Source organism: Pithys albifrons, chromosome 9 (genome assembly GCF_047495875.1).
Source record: "Pithys albifrons albifrons isolate INPA30051 chromosome 9, PitAlb_v1, whole genome shotgun sequence".
Taxonomy (NCBI): Eukaryota; Metazoa; Chordata; class Aves; order Passeriformes; family Thamnophilidae; genus Pithys; species Pithys albifrons.
Window position 1 is genome coordinate 3911373 of NC_092466.1, and position 20702 is coordinate 3932074.

Genomic DNA, 20702 nt, shown 5'->3' on the forward strand with positions numbered 1-20702 from the left:
GAGCACCCGGGATGAGCCACCAGTACTCCGAGGAGACCAACAATGACATTCCCAAACACAGTGCGGGTCCTGCTCCAAGGACACCGCTGTGCTCGGCACCTCCAAAGCCCAGAACCAAAGTTTGAATGCTCTGGAAGTACTCCCAAGCTGTTCTTCCCTTCCCAATTTTTCACACCTGTATTTCCAATTCATCCTTCCTATATTTCAGTCATTTGTGAGTAGTTAGTTATTTATGGCAGGCACCACATATAAGAAGACCTAAAGAGCCTTCTGGTTTTACAAAGACATTTTTAGGAGTCTTAAAGAGTTTTTGACATGATACCTTCCCTCTTTTGTGGCTTGCTGAAGAACATTCCTCTCTAGATTTAACACCATTTTTTCTCCTGTATCTACAGCATGCCCACTATTAGCAATTAGTTCAGGTTTTCCAGCCCTCCCTTCCCCCATGTATACCCTTAAATGGTTCCATGTCTTTACCATGGTTATTAAAGAAAAAACTAGTTGAGTTTCATTAGAATAAAGGGTAAAATGTGCTGTAACTATGAGCCAACATTTATGCTGCATCCTCTGAGGAAAAAAAAAAACAAAACCGAAAAGGCAGATTTTTCAGTCTTGCATTAGTGGCAGAATCCTTATTTGTGTCTTTTTTCTAGGTGTGTTTATATTCAGCACTCTCAGGCTCATGGTAGGATTTTAGGAGCTGTCCTGTGCAGGGCCAGGAACTGGACTCAGTGATCCCTGCGAGTCCTTCCCAGCTCAGGATATTCTGTGATTCTATTCTATGGTTCTACGATTCATATGAACAACGAAGTTTCAGAGCTACAAACAAGCATCAAGTTTGTGGGAAAATACTTTTCAGAATGCCCTCATCAAGTGATGGGGATGGGAAAAGCAGTAGTTAAACAGAACAGCAGAAACAGACAGGGCTACAGAGACTGCTGAGCTTCAGAAGCAGCTGCGACAGAGGGGACCGGCCACACACAGGCTATTTCTTACCTCTTGAGCAGAAAGGAAGTGAATGTGCAATAATTTCCTCTCGCTGTCCACCAAGGGTAGAAAGGTAACAGTAACATCATCGTCAGTGTTCAGGTTAGCACCAGCCCCTCGATTGCCATAGCCATCGTTCTCCATGGCAACCAGGGCGGAGAAATGGCCCCTCGTGTAGCCCAGCGCTATGGGACTCTTCCAACAAAAGCTCTGTTCCCATAACAAAGGCAAATACACACCTGTGGGAAACAAAACACACGGTGAGACTCGGAACTAGTGCTCAAAAGGAAGGATTTTGATACAAACCTGTTGTTAGAGGCTGAACAGTAAGAGAAGCACATCACAAATATTTAAAACACTGGTTTGGTCCACACTGGCACAGGTCACAGCTTTCAGTACAGCTGATTATCACTAATTAACATGTCAGGTATCTTTGCAACTGTGCAAGTTGGACATAAAAGCCATTACAATCACAACCAGCACCACATTATCACACCCCTAAAATCTACAGTCTATAGTGCAGTGATGAAAAAAAAAGATTAGAAAAGCAATCTTTTATGTTTGGTAACTCTTCTTAACATTAAAAAAAATGAAAAAAAATCAGCTTCTGCATCACAGAAATAAAATCTACAGTCAGATGTCTATTTTTACCAGAACAAAAATTCCACCATCTGCTCTCAAAAGTTATTATTAAAAGAACTTACTGCACTAAATGTTACTCTGCACCAAAGTAACCCATCCCAGACAGAACGGGACTGCTCACACACAGGATTCACAGACTAAATTAACCCACATCAATTATTCATTTCTAGCCTCAATAAAGAAAAACAACCCCAAAAACCCACCAAAAAGCTGGTGCTACTTCGCTCAGCTACAACAAACTCCTGATGTCACAGAATCTGAGGGAAACTGCACTTTTTCTCCCCACCATTTTTAGCAATAAATACAACAATTTGCTCGAGGTCTCAAATACAGCTGGAACTCCTTTCTTCCAGAAACATTATAAATAATTCCTGGTGTGTACTGCTGCAAGACAACTTCAGCGAGAGCACAGCTCACCTTGTGACAGGGTAAAAATAGTCCCACACAAACTCAAGTGCACATGTAGCATAGCAACCCCTCCTGGTGCAGCTGCTGCAGCAAAACAAGGCACTTCTCCAACATCCAGGGACAGGGAATGCCAAAATGGGCATCTGAGGCCAGAGCTGTGTCTGCAGGTTTAGTTAAGTTCAGAACTCACCTTTTTTTGCTGCAGTAAAAATCAGTAGGGGTTACCAGAATGGTCCCTTTCTTCCCCCCACTTCTGAATTAGCAATCAAGAGCTATCTAAGAAGTCTTTCCATTTCTTTCAGATTAAGATTTACACAAGTTTTTACACCACCTCAATTTAAGGACAAATCCTTTTAATACCTTCTTAACACTCCCTTCTTCCTGTCCCCATTATTAAGTCTCACTCTAATGCAAGACTAAAGGCACAGAACAAGGATAAGCTTTACCCTAAAAGTTTCAAGCCTTTACATTTAGGGAAAGAACCAAATATCTGGTCAAAATTCAAAGTTAGATAGAAAATAACATACAGTCAAAGGTAAGGAAAAGTCCCTCAGTGACCTTTCAAGACTCGGTTCATCTTTTTGCCTCAACCTCAACTCAACACTAAAATTCAGCAACTTTTTGGAAAATTTTTTTTCACTGTTGTTTTGTCAGATTAAAAATTCCACACTAATCATCTCCCCAAGCCAGAAGGCTGTGCTACACTTTCCACTCCTCCTCCACATTGTAGGTGATGAGCTCCACAAGAAAGGAATTTCAAACATTACCAGAGGAATATCTAGTGCTCTCAAGAGTTGTAAAAGTCACTCTGATACAAAGTGAGAAGGGCGTGTAACAACAGTTGACATGAACACAGGCCATGGAAAATAAAGAGTGCAGGCTAACACCTATCCTGGGAGCCACCCCCAGGGGATTTAATTTCTCCAACTTGATCTGATGATCACTTCAGTCACCCACCTTTTTTCCTGATCAACTTTAAAAGCTGTGTATTTGTACCACTAAACACATGCAGCCAGAGCAGGAGCACACTCAGGGCTGAGCAGTAAATGGATCTTTCACTGTCAAAGCCTTAATATTTAAAGAAGCATTAACAGTCAATTGCAACCTGGGAAACAAGGAGGTTCTCACTCAAGGCATTCACAGCAGTTACAGCAAGGATGACAGGCTGCAACAAGGAATCCCTGGAGAAAAAACTCCTACCAGGGAGCATATTTTGGGGGTCAGTAAGAGGGCTGTAATACCTTCAAGGTGCTGTGAACTGAGCCATGATGTTAAGCAAGCATTAAAAAAATCCAATTCCCCATTTCTGTTACAAACTACAATCACAGAATGGTTTGGGGTGGAAGGGACCTTAAAGGACATCTTGTCCCACCCCCTTCCATGGGCAGGGACATCTCCCACTATCCCAGGTTGCTCCAAGCCCCATCCAAAACCTGAACCCTTCCAGGGATGGTGCATCCATTACTTCAGCACCACAATCGTCCTTTCCTCTTTCATTTTTGGTGGATGTGATGTTAAACTCGGGCAGGGAGCCACCCAGCAAGGCAGGGACACCCCAGCACTCCCCACAGCTCCCACACAAGCCCAGGGCAGTCCTGTGCCATTCCCAGGAGACTCCTCTGGCAGCCCACGCTGTTGGGTCTCAGCTGTGCTGCTGTTAATTAGCAACATTAACCACAAAAATGTGGCTGGACAGGGATAGAAATAATTCCAGGTAATCTGACACAGGACTCCCCAGTTCACCTGTTCACAGTGCTGTGTATTTCCATGTATGGATGGATGTGGCTTGTGGCAAACAAATCACAAGTCATAAACATTTGGCTGCCTAAATTCCTGGAAACCTGTGTCTAGTGAAAGGCTGTCCCAGACACTCAGTTACCTTCTGGTTCACAGAGCAAGAAAACAATTCCACCGTATTTAGGCCGTGTAACACTTGCCTGCCTGGATGTCCAATCTGGGAAATAAAAACATTTACAAACCACAGAGCCTCAGAGCTCAACACAAACCTGAAGTGTCAGATGTCAGATCTACATGACACTAAAAACTGTTTTTTCCCAGCCTTTCATCATCTCAAATAAGAGATAACATACAACAAAGAGCACCAAACATTTTGACTCTTGAGAAAATATTTCCCTTCCCTACATAAAGTTTTGTTACTACCCAAACTGAGAAGCCAAACAGCTTCTCAGGTTTTCTGAAGACTCTGACTAGTTAGAGATCAACATTATCTCAAACAGCTTGGGGGTTTTACACATTATGGGTTTGCCTCCTTCCAAAGTTACCATAATTTTTTTTTTAAAAAAATCACAAAAAGGGGTTTTGGGAAGTGGGCCATCATCAAGCAGATACACTTGAGCCCAGGAAGATGAACCAGGGCACAAGAAAAGCCCCAACACCCTGTAACACACCCAGCTCTGTCCACAGGGGTTTGTTCTCTGCTGAGCCTGTGCAGATGGTCCCAATCCCCTCTTAGGTTTTATTCTTTGAATAATAAAATGTTGGCATGTAATAGAGAGGAAAGTTGCCCAAACACAGATCTGGCTGCAAAACAGAAAATGCATCTTTAGAAATCTACAAATGTCCAAGCAAAGCTGGACTGAGTCAGCTGAACATCTTCGTATTTATCTGAAGGACAGTCAGGCTGTTTGCCCAGAAGATGAGAAGAAAAAGTTGGACTAGAAGAAGAAAAGGTCAGAAAGAACCTGATCAAACTATGCAACATTATAGCAACAATGAGAAACAGGTCAGTATTTACACCACACTTACTATAAAGTGTGAATTACTGAAATACAGATAAATATTTAAGACTTCCTTCAAAGTACATCATGGAATTCACTTTTGCAGAAAGGCAGATTTACATGAGTGGTTGACCAATATTTTCTAAGTGTAACTTACTTACCTAATCTTGTACTTCACACAGAATTATGAACAGAATTCCTCCCTTTTGGCCTCTATGGCACACATCCACTTTTTATTTTAAATCAACTCCAAACAAGCTCAGCTGTACCATCTCCAAGCTACTTTAATCTCTTTCCTGCTCCAAACACCCCTGTCCCTTTTGCTTCAGGCTCCTCCTCACTGCTCTCAAGAGCTGCTCCAGAAACTCTTCCCAGCCCTCCTTTCCCAAAGGACTCCCAGCAGATCCTGCTGCCACTCTGGTGCCAAACTGGCCAATGCCAACACCTTCTGCCTCCACCTTCACGAGCCTCCTCCACAAGTGATAAATTCTGCAGTTTCCAAAGTGAACATTCACAGCCACATTTCAAATTCTCTTTGTCAAACCTCCTGTGTCTTGCAGCAGCACAAACCACACACCTCCTGATGAATTTTCACAGAGTATTTTATATAAATTGCAGACTACAAGTATGTTGAGTGGAGCTCAGAACACGTTTTTACTGCGGTTACAGGCACCGTGCCCACTATAAAATAAAAAACTGCAGGTTTTGAGGGGATTGTTTGGTTCTTTCTAATAGCAAATGAAAATTTATCTACAACAGAATTCCAGTAACTTAATATCACTCAAGTTTACAGCTGAACCTCTTTAAAAACTGAACCTGAAAAGCTGAGGGCTTACCTTGAAAGCGAGTATATCCCAATGTTTCTCCCCGAAAACTCTTGTAATATTTTACTCCATAAACTATAATTGGTCTTCTAAGAATATGTGCAAGTACAAAAATGTGTGTCTGCTCCAAACTCGCTCCAGGCTGAACCAAACACAAAGAAACACATCACTTGAAACAGAACTTACCATTCTCTACTCAGAAATTTGAAAAACAGTCTCCAAATTGAGATAGAAAGTGCTTTTAAGAGTGATACAGCTTGGACAGGAAAAACAAAAGAATGGAAGACTTTTGGAAAGAAGCAAAAACGTTCCAGACAAGAACTTAATCTGTCAGTAATAATTCTTTGTCCTACTGCCCAGATTCAATCCAACTCATTTCATTCCCCAGTCAGAGGTGAAACTCTACATAGTGTTTAGTCTAAAAATAATTCCCTCATCTGAGGGCAGGTTAAGGCAAATGCCTCTTGGTGAAAGGAAAAGGGCACATCCAAAACAAAGCTCAAGAAAATAGCATGAAAATCATGTTTGTACCTTAAAAGAGGAGCTAAAAATATTCCTATAGCTGGAAGCTTATGGAAATGTAAATCTTATTATAAAACACCAGCTTGCTGAAGTTTCAGAAGTGTAAGATGACAGATTTGTGGGTGTGTTTTGGGAGGTAAAAGTGCTGCAGGAGCTGGAGGAGGACATTAAGCAGACAATTGTGTATTAGTTTATTCTACAGAATTCACTATGATGCCACAAGACTTTTTTTATTGCTCAAGAGCAAGCTCAAAAATGGTAACTTTGAATTAATCTTTCCACACTGGCTGTTTACCCAGTAATACTTCAAGATCAGTGGCTTATGAGGAATGTTTTATTTTGTAAGTGAACATTCTTATTCCTGAATAACACCTCAATTTGGTGTCATTTCTTTTCAGAATTGACCTCTCCTTTCCCTGAGTGCTGTGCCAGAGGGGTTTGCTCACCTGGCTGGCCAGGGAGAGGATGAATGCCCAATCCTCCTGCCACTGCTCCTCTCGCAGCGAGAAGTGTAAACCGAAGCTCTGGGAATACCACGATTCCCACTCTTTCCACCGTGTGTAGAACCTGCAAAGTTAACACAGACAGACACAGTGGTGAAGGCAAAGATATTTACTCAACCACCACAATCCTGACAGTAATAGTTAAGCCTTGTAATCCTTTATTCAGAGTCCAAGAATGGGGAAGAAAGAGAGTAGAGGTCAGGAAAACTGGTTTTGTTTCTAATCTTTAGGAGACTCCATTTGGAAATCCTCATTTAAGGAATCTCTTGCCATTGCAATGCCCACAGCAAACGTGAGCCAAGTTCCTGCCAGGCTCCTGGACAGTGTGATACTTCTTGGAATATTCTTTTAAAGGCTTCTTTAGGCTTATTTAAGTGTTGATGTAGAGGGGACATAACTAAGACATTCCATTTCATAAAGGAGGTGCTCATTCTTCTCACACAAAAACACAGATATTCTCTGTTTTCAACCATATCACGAGCCAATTAACTGCAGAGTAATCCTGTCTCAGTTTCAAACAGACCATGGTTAAAAGGCAGAATCTGTTTTCTACCAGTTTGGAGCAAAGAGTTTGGTAATTTCCCGTTATATGAAGTTATAAAGCAGTGTGGATAAGAATCAAATATACAAAGTGGGATTAATCTGATTTACACTGGAATTTTTAAGCCATAGTATTTCTAATTTTTTGTTTAAAATTAACATTTTTGTACGATAGTTAGTCGTAATATTTTTTATTTCTTAACCATTTACACTGAGAAATGACCTACACATTAAAGGCAGATGTTGGCTTTCTAAATTTTAATCTCAGTCCAACCACAGTACTGTGAAAAAGCCACAACCTCACATTAGGGGTTCAGGAAGGAGTGCTAAGCCTTTCAACAATGGCCTTTACTGTGAAGACAAAGAAACCATTCTGAAGTTCAGCTTATTAAAAAAGTCACTGAAATGGACTCATTTAATTAAAATCTGAGAAAATTAACAGAGAGAGAGTGTGTGTGCATCAAACCTTTCCTATGCTGCAGCCATCCTAAAATCTTGGTGTGTGGAACAGCAGTGACCAGCCAGGCTGTCCTGAGTCCAGCCAGAACCTTTGGCAGGGCTTAAAATTCCTGGTAGTAAAATATCTGGATAGGTCTGTGCTAGTTCACAGTAATGGATCTACAGGGAATCTTCTGGATCTGCATTCCAGTTTCTGTCCAAATGCACCAACTGGTTCCATCTTTGCAGCTGAAAAGGTATTTTCCCTGTTTTCTCCCAGAAATCTCTAACTGACCACCCTGTGCTAAATGAATTAGTTGCCAGGGCTCCTGAGAGAAATTTAACCAGATTCAGAGGGAAAGAAAACAAAACAAAAACCAACCAACAAACAAAGCCAAACAAAAACAAACACCTGCAACTCACTATTGCAGTGAGAAATATAAGGGGAAAAAAAGAAAAAAAACAAAAGGGGGGGGAAAAAAGAAGAAAAACAAACCACTCCCCAAAAGATCGACTGTGAAAGTGTTTTTCTAAACAAGTTTCTTCCCTGAGTGAGTCAGCCACAGACAAGACTTTTAACTCATTTGAAGCAAACTTTTCAGGTTAATATGAGAGAACTAAATGTATCCACTGAAAAAATTCTGAAAGCCAACTCAGGGCATGTGCCCACTCTCCAACAAAAGCTAATGGTGGAATACAAAAGGGGACACATCAGAACATGCTCTTGTGTAAACTAAAAGTGGAGTTATTTAAAGGTGAGTGGAAAAGATTCCAAAGGCCAGAGCCTCTGGGAACTTCAATACTGAGCTTTTTCTGAGCACCAGACAAGAGTGTCTCTGGTAAAGAGACTCTTCTTTGTTCAGCATCTAAACAAACATAACAAAACAAGGCCAAATGAGTTATAGGAGTGTACTGTGTCTGACTATAAAAATATCCATTTTAAAATGTCTTTGTCAAGGCTTGGAAGAGCAATTCCACTGGATAAAACTTTAAGCAGGGACTGCATTTAAGAGCCCATTCCTTCAGCAACTCTTATTAAAGCCAGGGAGGACTTTACTTCCTTCAGATTTGTGCCTTCACAAATAATCACAAGAATCTATACAGCAAGGACAGGATGTACAGGATGATCAATTTACAACAGAATTTGGCTAAAAGACTTGTCCTATGGACTTGTTCCTATAAAGGAACACGACCTGTTCCCTAAAGACTTGTTCCTTAAAGTCAAAAGACTTGTTTCTATAAAGAAACACATGAATCAGTTAAAAATTATTCTTCTACTAAGGATAAAGATGAAGCAAATTCAGAGTAGAATGCAAATTCTGTCTAGAACAAACTAAAAAGCTTAATGAGATTTAACAGGCTCTAAATAAGGAGTGCTGTGTTAGACACAGCAGTAAGTCAACCACAGTCAGCACCAACATTTTGAGAGATTTGGTTCAAGGCTCAGTAGTTTGCAGCACGTTTTTGGATCCCATGCCTGGTTTTGTTACCATAAAGAACAAAACCTGATCTATCATAAATTTCTGTTCTGGCCTCAGGGGAACTGCCTGCGGTGCCAGGGACATTCCTGCATGGTCGAGATGCACAGTCCATTATAAACAATGCTCAAGCAGTGACAGATCCTTTCAGAGGCAGGTTCTGGGGAGAATTGCTACTGAAGCACCACTTCACTGAATCCAGCACTGAGTTTTCTCCAAACAGCAGCTGGGGACAGTAAACACAAAAACTACTTACAGGTACCCTAAAATCAACCTTTGTTCTTGACTTCCTGTGCAGCACACAGAGGAAGGGACAGGCTCTTTCTCTACCTGACAGTTTCTCTTGCCCTTGACCCAAGAACATAAAGACTGACTGTGACTGGGATTATCAGTATTTATCAGCTCTTCCTTAGCCCTTGACACACCACCGGTGTCCAAGTGGAAGGATTTTCCCTCTAGAAGAGGCAAACTACATCAGACTAAAGAAGGTTGCCAGTGTAAACCAACAAAAGTTGTTTTACAGAACGATAAACTAAATTTTATGGCCAAGTGGCAGCCCTAGTTAAATGTCAACACTTTGTGCTTTACTGCCATTATTTTTGCAGGCAGAACAGGGACAAAAAGAGCAATCCTAAATCAAGCTGTAACTAAGCAGATGGAACGAAAACACTGCAAAGTTTACAAGGAATAAAAGGCTATCTTCCACTAACAATCTTCTGCAAAGCACCCACCGAGCAGCCAGGCATGGCATGTGTGTGATTTACATTGCAAGCACACAGAAATTCCAGTTGTAATGACTGTGCTCAGCGCAGGCTCAGCAGTATAAAATATTTCACTGCTTCATGTGCCATTTGCTGACTCTCACATACCATCCCCAAGCTCAATGTCCCAGTTTCCAGCGCTCGTGTCGAAGACATGAGACCTGGAGTAGAATCATAGAATGGATTGGGTTGGAAAAGACCTCCAAGATCATCAAGTCCAACCCTTGGGCCAACTCCAGTCCCTTTACCAGATCATGGTGCTCAGTGCCACGGCCAAGCTCAGCTGAAAAACCTCCAGGGATGGGGAATCCACTCCCTCTCTGGTCAGCCCATTCCAATGCCTGAGCACTCTCTCTGAAAAGAATTTTTTTCTGATCTCCAAGTTAAATTTCCCCTGGCAGAGCTTGAGCCCATCGTGCCCCCTTGTCCTATTGCTGAGTGCCTGGGAGAAGAGACCAACCCCCACCTGGCCAGAACTTCCCTTCAGGCAGTACAACCGGAATGGCAGTGACGACTCATCTTTGAGGGGCAGGAGGGAACCAGAACAGTGGGGAACTGATGGTTGTGTGTCCCCCTAACCCCCCATGGGAGGAGATGTGCCCCCAGCCCACTGACCAGTGCGAGCAGTCGTGCAGACTGTCGTGCAGGGCCTTGCGCAGCACCGAGTCCTTGTCGTAGATGCCCCAGGTGGCCTGGAGCACCGAGTCCAGCAGGCAGTCCCCGGCCGTGCGGTTCCACAGCGCGTACAGGCGGCTGTCCAGCCGCGTGCCCAGCTCCAGCGACCAGTTGATGATGGGAGACTCCTCCTCCAGCTCTGCAACAGGACAGGCAGCTCTTAAAACCCTGCATTTGATGTCTCAGAGACTCCCAACAGCACAGTAATGGCACAGGCTCAGTAATTTACTCATTCACGTCAATGAAACTCAGCTCTCCTTCACACTGCAATGAATGGGTGAACTACCCTGGCTGAAGTGAAATACTGTGAAGAAAAAGACACTAAATCAAACCATAGCCTTAAACAAAGCACCACATCATTTGACTGAGGATTGTTACTAAAATGGAAAGATTTGTTTAGTTTTCTTTAAAAAGCCTGTGACTTTAAATTTTAAATTTTTTTAAAGCTCTAGAGAGACACTACAAACATGATTTCTGCAGATTCCACTCTCCCTCTGCCTCATAGACTGGAAATGTTAAAATCAGAGGACTTTGCAAGGGCATGGAGGGACAGGACACAGGGAATGGCTTTACACTGACCAAGGGCAGGGATAGATGGGACACTGGGAAGGAATTCCTGGCTGGGAGGGTGGGCAGGCCCTGGCACAGGTGCCCAGAGAAGCTGTGGCTGCCCCATCCCTGGCAGTGTCCAAGGCCAGGTTGGACAGGGCTTGGAGCAACCTGGGATGGTGGGAGGTGACCCTGCCCAACTGGATGGTCCTTAAAGTTCCTTCCAACCCAAACGAGTCTGTAATTCTATGAATGCCCCAGTGAAGTTTAACTTGAAAGCATCAAATCTATATTTAAAACACATTCATGGACAAAGCCTCATGTATACACACACATGTATTTTATTTTAATACCACAAACATTCTCTAATGAAAAGCAAAGATATTCCAGCCATTCTCAGTGCATTTACCTTTCTGAACATCTCTGTCAAGTACTTCATCAAATAACTTTTCCTGGACTGTGGGTGGCAAGTCTTCAATATCTGGAAAAACAGAAAGCACATACAAGAGTCACTTGATGTTACTGTAAAAGAGACACATCAGCAGCTGCTGCTCAGGAGAACTCACACAGCTCACACAACAGCTTCCCCCCATCAGCCCTAATACCCACTCTGAAAAGCTGCTGCTCCTTTTAGACCTGTCATTTCTGACCAAAGGCTTCCCAGAGCTGCTGAGACAGGTTTTCAGTCACACCTTTGATGCAGAAAGGATCATCACAGCACACAAAGGGTAAGAATGGACTTCTCTGAAGGAGAAAGTGCACCACCACTTGGAGGTGAGAAATTAAAAAAGGGTATTTTTATTTTCATCCCTACTATATTTAGCACAGCTTCAATAGTAAGCAACAGATTTCCACTCATCTGAATGGCCTCACCCTTCCACTCTATCCCAGACACAGTTTGCCAAGAGGCTTGTTCTTGTCCAGAACATCCACTTCCTTACTCATTTCATGCAGACTTCAATGAAAGAGTTCAGAGAACCCCAATGGCCTGCAGGTCACAGCTCAGCTTGCAAGTTAAAAAACAGGGGGTGGGAAAACTACCAAGCTATGACATGGAAAATACCACTACTGACAACTCTCCAAGAGCTTTACAGACAGAATCTGCAGCTATGGATCTACTTCTTAACAAAGAAGGGGCGTAAAAAAGGCAGAAAATTGTGTAAGAAGCAAAAAACTCTTTTGTGGCTTCTGCATCATTTAAAACAAACACTGTTGCATATTCTAAAACTTAAATATCTGCTATACCATAAGACTTGCTCCTGGCCTGCATAAGGATAAGGCAGAGCAGCAGCCAGAGAAACTTTGCTGGCTTCAGCACAACTGTGAAATTTATATACATGAAAGTTAAGGAAGTAAATAAAATAGTTAAGCAGGACCATCAGCATCCCCTCAGGCACTGCAGGGGATAAGGACTGGGACCTAAGTGGTATGTCAAGGGCATGAGGATCTCTCCTAATTGCAGTGTGGTATCTGTCAGTCCTGCTCAGATGTCCAGGACCTCAGGGCTTCTGAGCCCACATTTAGGCACATGAGTTTGCTAGTGAAGCACATTATTGTTTGGCACAGGCAGGGTGACATAGGGTGGTATTTTTGGTTTTCTATGATTGATTGGGGCTTTTTAAACTAAAAGTGCCTTACAGTGGCCAGCAATCCATTTAAAAGGTTTGCACTTCACCATCCATGCATTGGCTTTTCGGGAGGATCCGATCTGTTTATCTGAAAGGTCGAGTGGAAACCAGTTCCTAAACTTGGGTGATTTATCCCCTCCATTCCTAGAAATGCAGTCTTGAGCCCAACTGCTGACTACAAAAGATGTTCAGCTGACAAAGGGTGATGAAAGTGGAAATACACTGACAGTTCTGATGTAAAAAGCTTTTGAACATTCTTATTCCTTAATTATTTAATGGCTATCACACACATCAGAAAGCTGCACAGTGCTTTAAGATGTGCCTCTTGAAAATACCAAACAAATTCCTAAGTTCTGGCGAGAACAACATTTTCCATGTGTTTTACAGAATCATCCTGTTGCCCCTTTCCCTTCTCTCCCCTGACCAGCAATGAAGTTTTAGTCTCCAGACACTCCATACACAGCCCACCCTCTCTCACAGGTGACCCACAGAGCACAGCTGAACACACCCCTCAGACGGGTGGCTGGTACACAAGTGGGAAATATTACCCTGACTTTTTGAAGAGCAGGAGATGAGGTAACACTGGACCAGAGAGGTTTCAAATACAATCCTTACAATGCTTTATAAAAAAAGACTAACAGATCTGTTGATTAGCAGAGTTTCCATCTGCACGTTTTCCTACTGCTGGTAGCATTTCTATTAAAGGAAACAGCTACTGAAGATTAGAAGTTTTCTAAAAGCTTTTTGCTAATACACAAATATTCTCTTGATTGCAGAATAGCTCAGGAGTGTTCAAAAAGTGCTATTGCTATAACCAAGTACAAAGAGTAGCTCTGGGCCTCAAGAGAAAGGACTGAAAGCTAAAATAGCTATGGGAAAAGTCATATTAGAGACCAGAAATGTCTGGGCTCCAATCTTCACTTTAAATACAGCCTTTCCTTAGAATTCACCACTTTCTTTTCATTTCCTTATGTCTAAATAGGACAACAGCTGCTCAGTTCACAGGAACAATGTATGGATTGAAGTGTGCAAGCACTGAATAAGCAAATTCAGCTACTAAATCTGACCTAAGCTACTAAAACTTAGTAAATAAAACACACACACCACACCACAAACTTGGAATACACATCCAGAACAAGCAATTCTCAACCAGGTGACAAAGCAGTGACATCTCCCACCAGTAAGAGGGTTTTGTAAGTACCTGCAGGTAATGTAAACGTCACAAGGTCAGTCAGAAAGTAGCAAGCAAAGTCTCCCTTTCGCTGATGAAGAGATGCAGCAATTTCACGGCGGATTTGCTCCGTGACCTCTGGACACACCATGGCAGGAATGCACTTGGCTGCGTGTTGGGACACCTGTAAGGGAACAGTTACTGCACTCAGCATCATCTCCAGTGAAATACAAAGCCTTTGGAGTGATGACCACCAGCAGACAGCATCTGCTTGGCAAGGAATGCAAGACAAGTATAAATACTGGTATCCTGAGAGATGGAAAGTTTAGTGATTCCTCATGAAATGTCCCACTTGTCATGCAGCTGATAACACAGAGCTGGTTAAAAACACACAGTGAATTAACAGGTGACCACCTAGAGCTCATAGTGACATCTGACATCTCATGCATGAGCCCAGTCTGCATTTAACATAAAGAACTTCATCACCACAGCACAAGACAGTTTCCTACAAAGAGTCTTCCCAAAAACTATTAATCTAAGATAAATTTCTCCAGCTTCCAGTTCCCACTGGCAGCAGAAACTCATTCAATGACACTGGGCAAGTGGCACAGGGATAATACCAGATGTATAGTAAAAAACCACCTCTAAATCCCTCATTTTCACTCATTCCCATCCTAGCAAACAGTATCACTGGGGTTCAAACCCTACTAAGCATTCCCACAAAAATGGTATGTTGAGTCAGCATTCCTAAGACCTGAAACAAAACCAAACAGAAAAATCTCTAAGACAGTGTTTCAGCAAATTAATTTGGTTCTAAACATGTAACTCCATCCACACAGAGCTATGCAAGCAGCACAAACCCAGTGATATTATTAGCCATATATAAATATATATTCAAGGCTTTAGCTGCATTTGTCTTGCTTCATCTACTCTTTTTAATTACCCAACACTGAGCATTCCATCATCTTTATGTGGGCATGCTACTTTCCTCAGGAACATCAGCTCTCAGAACTGCACTGAGCATCAGGAAAGGAGGCAGAATAAAAATGTGGCTATGATCAGGTGAGGAACTAAGAGTCTGAGTTGAAGAAAACAGACAAAAAAAAGGTATGAAATTATTTAGAGGCCAACTAAGAGGGCAAAGATGGAAGAGGGCAGAGATCACTGTAAGTGAGGTGGAGTGTACAAGAACTTACAAGGAAATGGAACATGAAAGTGCAAGACCACAGGAGAAACCAAACTGTACAAAATGGGCAAAGAATGGGGAAAAAGTGCAGTGATTTTGCAAAGCAAGAAATTTGCCTTTCTCTGGAAAAGAAGATCTCACAAAAAACCAGGAAAGAGAGACCAGGTAGACTTACCCATTAACAAACTCAGAGAAACCACGTTGTCACTGACTTCAGTGTTTTGCTTTCAGAGCGTTTCCTCTCCCCCACCCAGAGCACAGGAAGCCTCACAATAGCTCACTTCCACTGCCAGTAAGGTCAGACCCTGTGCCAAGTCTGCTCATTAAGGAGCAAGCTGAATACCCTCAGCACCACCACAACACGCAGCCGGCAGGTAAACTCTTCTTGAGGAGAAATAAATCCAAGGCCCCAGGCACAGCTCATGCATTCCCACAGCACCCCGAGCTGCAGGTCACACAGAGGTGCATTCCAGGGAGCTGAGGGCCGAGGGCACCCACCTCAGTGAGGAGAATGGCCAGCATGTCCTGCCTCTGGAAGCGGATGGCCAGGTGCACCAGCGTGTAGCCCACGTCGAAGGCGGACGGGCGGTTCAGCAGCCGCACCTCGTCCGCCGAGAGCTGCCGCGCGATGTCCCCGCCCGACGACTTGTAGGCCTCCACTGCGGCCAAATCGCCTTCCACCACTCCTGGGGGCACAGAAACCAAACACAGCCTGTTAGGGATGGGGAGGGAGCCTCCCTGGATCGAGCCATACCATCTGACACGTTTTACCTCTACCTGTTCTGTTAGAGGCAAAGATCTACTGCGTAACAAGAAACTTGCAAATTTTTATTTATTTTCAAAATATTTGCGCTCCCCTCATCTCTTAGACCATTTCTATTACCCATAGTAGTTGGTAGATACAGCAAACCAAAAACCAGCTCAGAATGGGTGCTGAGCACCTATGATGACACACGAGCAATAACACACTCACAGGATTTCATCTGATCAGCAGGACTGAGGGAAAGTCATTCCTTCACAGTACAGAGATTAGTTTGATTATTTTAACTTGCAAATTATTTAAAAAAACCTACTGGATCTAATAAACAGATCTATTAAATGGTTTTTGGAAAAAAAGTCTTTTTTTTCCAAATATGGTTTAAAATAGTGTCGGAAGAGGATACAGAGCACAAGTTTCCCTTTTCATCATCATCATCTCTGCTACTAATGGAACTTACAGTTATCACTCAGGGTACTGTACTAAAGCTGAATTAAAGAGAAATTAAACACACTGTGTGTACTTTCTAAATAAAGATATGGGGAACAACAAATGATCCCAACACCTTCTGGAGGCCCTGGAAGTTTTTGACCTGTCTACCATGCTCCAAATCAAGACCATTCAAGTTGAATGTGCTCCTTAGCTGCAATTATCAGAATACACGATCAATAAGACACTGTGGTGTTCACAGGGTCTGTTCCAACATAAGACTTCCTAAATTCCCTCAAATATATTATATTTTACATATATGGTTCATGAGAGAACAGTGCAGTCCTGAACTGAAGAAACAGAAAAGTGCCCTTAAAGCCAACTTTAATACAGAAGTAAACAGAATAACACTACTGAGAAGCAGCCCAGGTTGGAGCAGCTCAAGAACAGCAGAGTAAAAGTACAGGTGACAAAGGAGGAAAATCCTCTCCCTATTTCTCCAGCTAAACCTCCTTCCCAAACCCTAAGAGTCAGCAGCTGAGTGGAGGCCATGGGGGGCTGGAAACTGAGACCCAAGTCTACCCTTCACTCACCAAGACCCAAAAATTAATCAGAAAGGAAGGGGTTGTCTCAATCAGGCCATTCACTCTCAATTCAACACTAAAAAAACAGACAGACAAAAAAAAAAGAAAAAACCCACAAAACCTCTCTTCCCCCCACCAAAAAACCCACATCCAAACAGGCATAAAATTCCTACCAAAATTAAAAAACCCCAACCCAGCAAACTGAAGTGCCTACTCCCAGAGAAGCACATTAACTGCTGGATTGCTGGTTAATCTGGGATTTAGAAAATCATTCTTAGCTCAGCCAAAAAAGTCTGTCTTTTTAAATGCTGCGATTATAGAGCTTTAAGAAGAAACTCAGGGAGGAAAATGGATTTTCAGTGCAAGACATTCCTGTACGAAGTTATCAGCTGTGCTCAGTAGGGCTCTGCAGATAAAAGCGATTATTCATTCAACAGTGGTCTGGAGCAGAGAAGTTCCTGAATAACAATTCAACTGCAAATTTTAGTCATACATCATCTACCCTCTCACCAAGGACTCCGAAGTCTGAACAGGCCAGGGCAGAAGGAAAACAATACAGGACAGTATTTTCTTTTTTTCCTGAGCCATGTTTCTGTCTCCTGTAAGGAGGACACTCCTGTTCCACTCCAGCACTACGGTCTCACTCTAAGTGCCTGCCCATGATTCCCCCAGTTATGTCTGTCCTATTTTAGTTCTTGTTCTCTGAGAAGTACAAGTGCCAAGTGGAACTTCACTGCAACTTTATTTCCGTGCAATCACGTTTTTCCCACCGATAAAGCAATTCCAGGGCTGTTGCAATACCTCATTCCAGCCAATTGCTGCAAACAGTTTTGTGTGTGTGTAGACAGGTGTGTGCACACCTACAACAGAGTGACCTGCCCTCTGAAAATGAGTTACAGGGCAGCTTTGGCACACCAGGAATCCACAGGGAGAGAACAATTTGATGGAAGAGCAGATTCTCTGCTATCTTATGACACCCTTAATTTTTTATGATTATATTAATTCAGGAAAGACATCTTGTTATTGATTAACAGCCACTTCACACCCTTTAGCATTTTAACCACCTCTACTGACACAGGGAAGATTCCTGTTACCACATCTGCACCTCCAATACACACCAGAGACCACTCAAGGCTCAGAGGTGCCCACTCAGAATCCAAATATCCACAACTATTTTCAAAATTCAAAAAGCAACTCCAAAATGATCTTTTTGGTGACAGATGATCAGACCCACATTGTAACAGTTCCAGGCAGCCTGTCAGTACACACTACACTGTAGGACCTGCTACTACAGCCTTAAGCCTGGGAAATTCGTAATTGTCATTATTCCTCTAGTCCCCTGCCCCCATCTGCTCATTATCATGTCAATCTTCATCAGAGAAGAGGAGGCTCAGAGGTGACCTCAGCACTGTCTGGAACTCCCTGAAGGGAAGTTCTGGCCAGGTGGGGGTTGGTCTCTTCTCCCAGGCACTCAGCAATAGGACAAGGGGGCACGATGGGCTCAAGCTCTGCCAGGGGAAATTGAAGTTGGAGAGCAGAAAGAAATTCTTTTCAGAGAGAGTGCTCAGGGATTGGAATGGGCTGCCCAGAGAGGGGGTGGATTTCCCATCCCTGGAGGTTTTTCAACTGAGCTTGGCTGTGGCACTGAGTGCCATGATTTGGTAAAGGGACTGGAGTTGGACCAAGGGTTGGACTTGATGATCTCGGAGGTCTTTTCCAACCCAATCCATTCTGTGATTCTGTGAAACCTCAGCAACAACTGAGGTCTGAGGCTGATGCAGAGATGGTCATGTGAGGTCTGGCAATGCCTCTGTCAAGCACTCACTACTACAAGTTGCAACAAGGATCCAAATCAGTGCCACGTGCTCTACACAGCACTGCCAGTTCTTCAAGTTTATTCCCACGTCTTGAAATACTTGACATTCCTAAAAACCCCATGTCCCAGAATTAATTACTAAAATGGTTATGTAAGTTGCCAGTTTAGAAGTACATTTCTAAACTTTGCTGATGAAGTTTAAGCTAAAATCAGTTATTATCAGGCAAACTGTGGATGTTTTCTAGGCCTTATTTAAAATATGGAATTATAAATGTGTGGTAGTTCTGTCTGGTCCTGACCTGCACTGAAACACCAACCCAAGCACCCAGAGCTCCACTGCTGCAGGGCCAATATTCTGTGGGCATCACAAACCTCTGTGACCCCTCTGAGCAAGACACACCAACATTTCTCTTTATCCATTATAGTAAATGTCTACTCCACTGCAGACACTTCAAAAGTACAGGGAAAATTCTCTGGAGGTGCCCCCCTGCCTACAGTGCCAGCAAGGCTGCAGTGAACACAAAATACAGCAATAACAGGCAGATTGTCAGAAATCTGAACTAGGAAACACATACCCTGCCCCAAAACTATGGGGTAAACTTGCATACATGAAATACCCCTAAGAGCTGCCTGCAATTCCTACATTCAGTATCACCACTCCAAAACGAGACCTGACCACGCATTTACTGACAACAGGAGGCACATTCCTACAAAGGCTTTGATTTCTGTGGGATGAGGGAGAGCCTCCAATTCATTGTCTACTTAAACAGAGCTTAACCAAACACTGTTTACAAGAAATATTACAGAAATATTTACTGATCTTACAATCCACTACATTTCCCAACCCAGAGGTGCCTGATTACTCTGATCCAGCTGGATTATTCCTGACACCCACTGCATTCCCCAGACTGCTAAAATGTCACAAGGAAGAGTGGCATTTGCCTTGGGATTGTTCCCAGAGCCCCCAGCACCTCCAGCAGCTCATTCCTTGTGAGAGCACGGCCTTGATCAGCTACACAAATGCAAACACATCCCAGGGCCTCCGTGCCTGCTCCTGATCCACAGCAGGCATGGCTTTCCTCTAAAGGGGACTCCAGAAATGCTCCTTTGCTGCTGCACCAGCCTTTGTGTGCCTCCCCTCCAAAAATCTCCCTTGCCTTAGAGCAACAACTATGACTATAATAGGACAGCCTACGGGAGAGGACAGAGTGCCAAGTGCTGCACCCCAGTCAGGAGGAAATACAACTGCAAGTCAGAATTCTGCATTCACAGGTTCAACTGTGCTCCCATTTTGCAATCCAGGCATTTCCTCTTATTGGAAGGTTTCACAGCACCAGCAGTAAAGCCCTGCCTCTTACAGAGCAGATCAGCAATTTGCAATGTCAGTACACACTAGAAGATGATAGAGATTAAGAACACAACTTAAAAAGATTAAATTTTAAAAATATTAATTACCAGTAACAACTATTTGTATCATCTTGATCCTACTATAACTGGTAAAGTACTTTCTTTATTAGATATCAACATTACCTTTGCTCATATTAAATAAGCCCAAAATCAGCTGCTAAAACCAGACTATTTCAGCTTCATCTGCTAAAACCAGACTATTTCAGCTTAAGATGCTATTAAGTTTATTCTTCAGAACATGTAAATATTTATAGGGTTAGTGCAGTTAAACAAACATTGAAAAACTGCAGCTTACAAGCGTATCTAGAAAACCAAGTTCCATCTGCCCTAATTGCACAGCCCCAGTGGCTTCAGAACTGCCAGGTATGAAAGTTTCCAAGGAAAATATTACAGCAGCAGCCTTTATTTACTGAACTATCTACCTGACAGTTCTGGAGCACTGGCTGGCACAGCCTGCAAATCACAGAATCATAAGATTGATTGGGCTGGAAAAGACCTCTGAGATCATCAAGTCCAACCCTTGGGCCAACTCCAGTCCCTTTACCAGATCATGGCACTCAGTGCCACGGCCAAGCTCAGTTGAAAAACCTCTATGGATGGGGAATCCACCCCCTCTCTGGGCAGCCCATTCCAATCCCTGAGCACTCTGCAAAGAATTT

General features: G+C 43.0%; 1 protein-coding gene across 1 annotated transcript in view; it reads right to left on the reverse strand.

Annotated features, from left to right (window-relative positions):
* The window catches only part of ZRANB1 (zinc finger RANBP2-type containing 1), a 43794-nt gene that overhangs the window by 3122 nt on the left and 19970 nt on the right, over positions 1 to 20702 (reverse strand). The window contains exons 4-10 of the mRNA XM_071564392.1: positions 15549 to 15736; positions 13895 to 14048; positions 11475 to 11546; positions 10457 to 10655; positions 6568 to 6688; positions 5612 to 5741; positions 997 to 1226 (exon numbers count right to left, since the gene is read on the reverse strand). Of these exons, the coding sequence (XP_071420493.1) occupies positions 997 to 1226; positions 5612 to 5741; positions 6568 to 6688; positions 10457 to 10655; positions 11475 to 11546; positions 13895 to 14048; positions 15549 to 15736 (1094 nt within the window). The remainder of the gene's footprint in view (positions 1 to 996; positions 1227 to 5611; positions 5742 to 6567; positions 6689 to 10456; positions 10656 to 11474; positions 11547 to 13894; positions 14049 to 15548; positions 15737 to 20702) is intronic.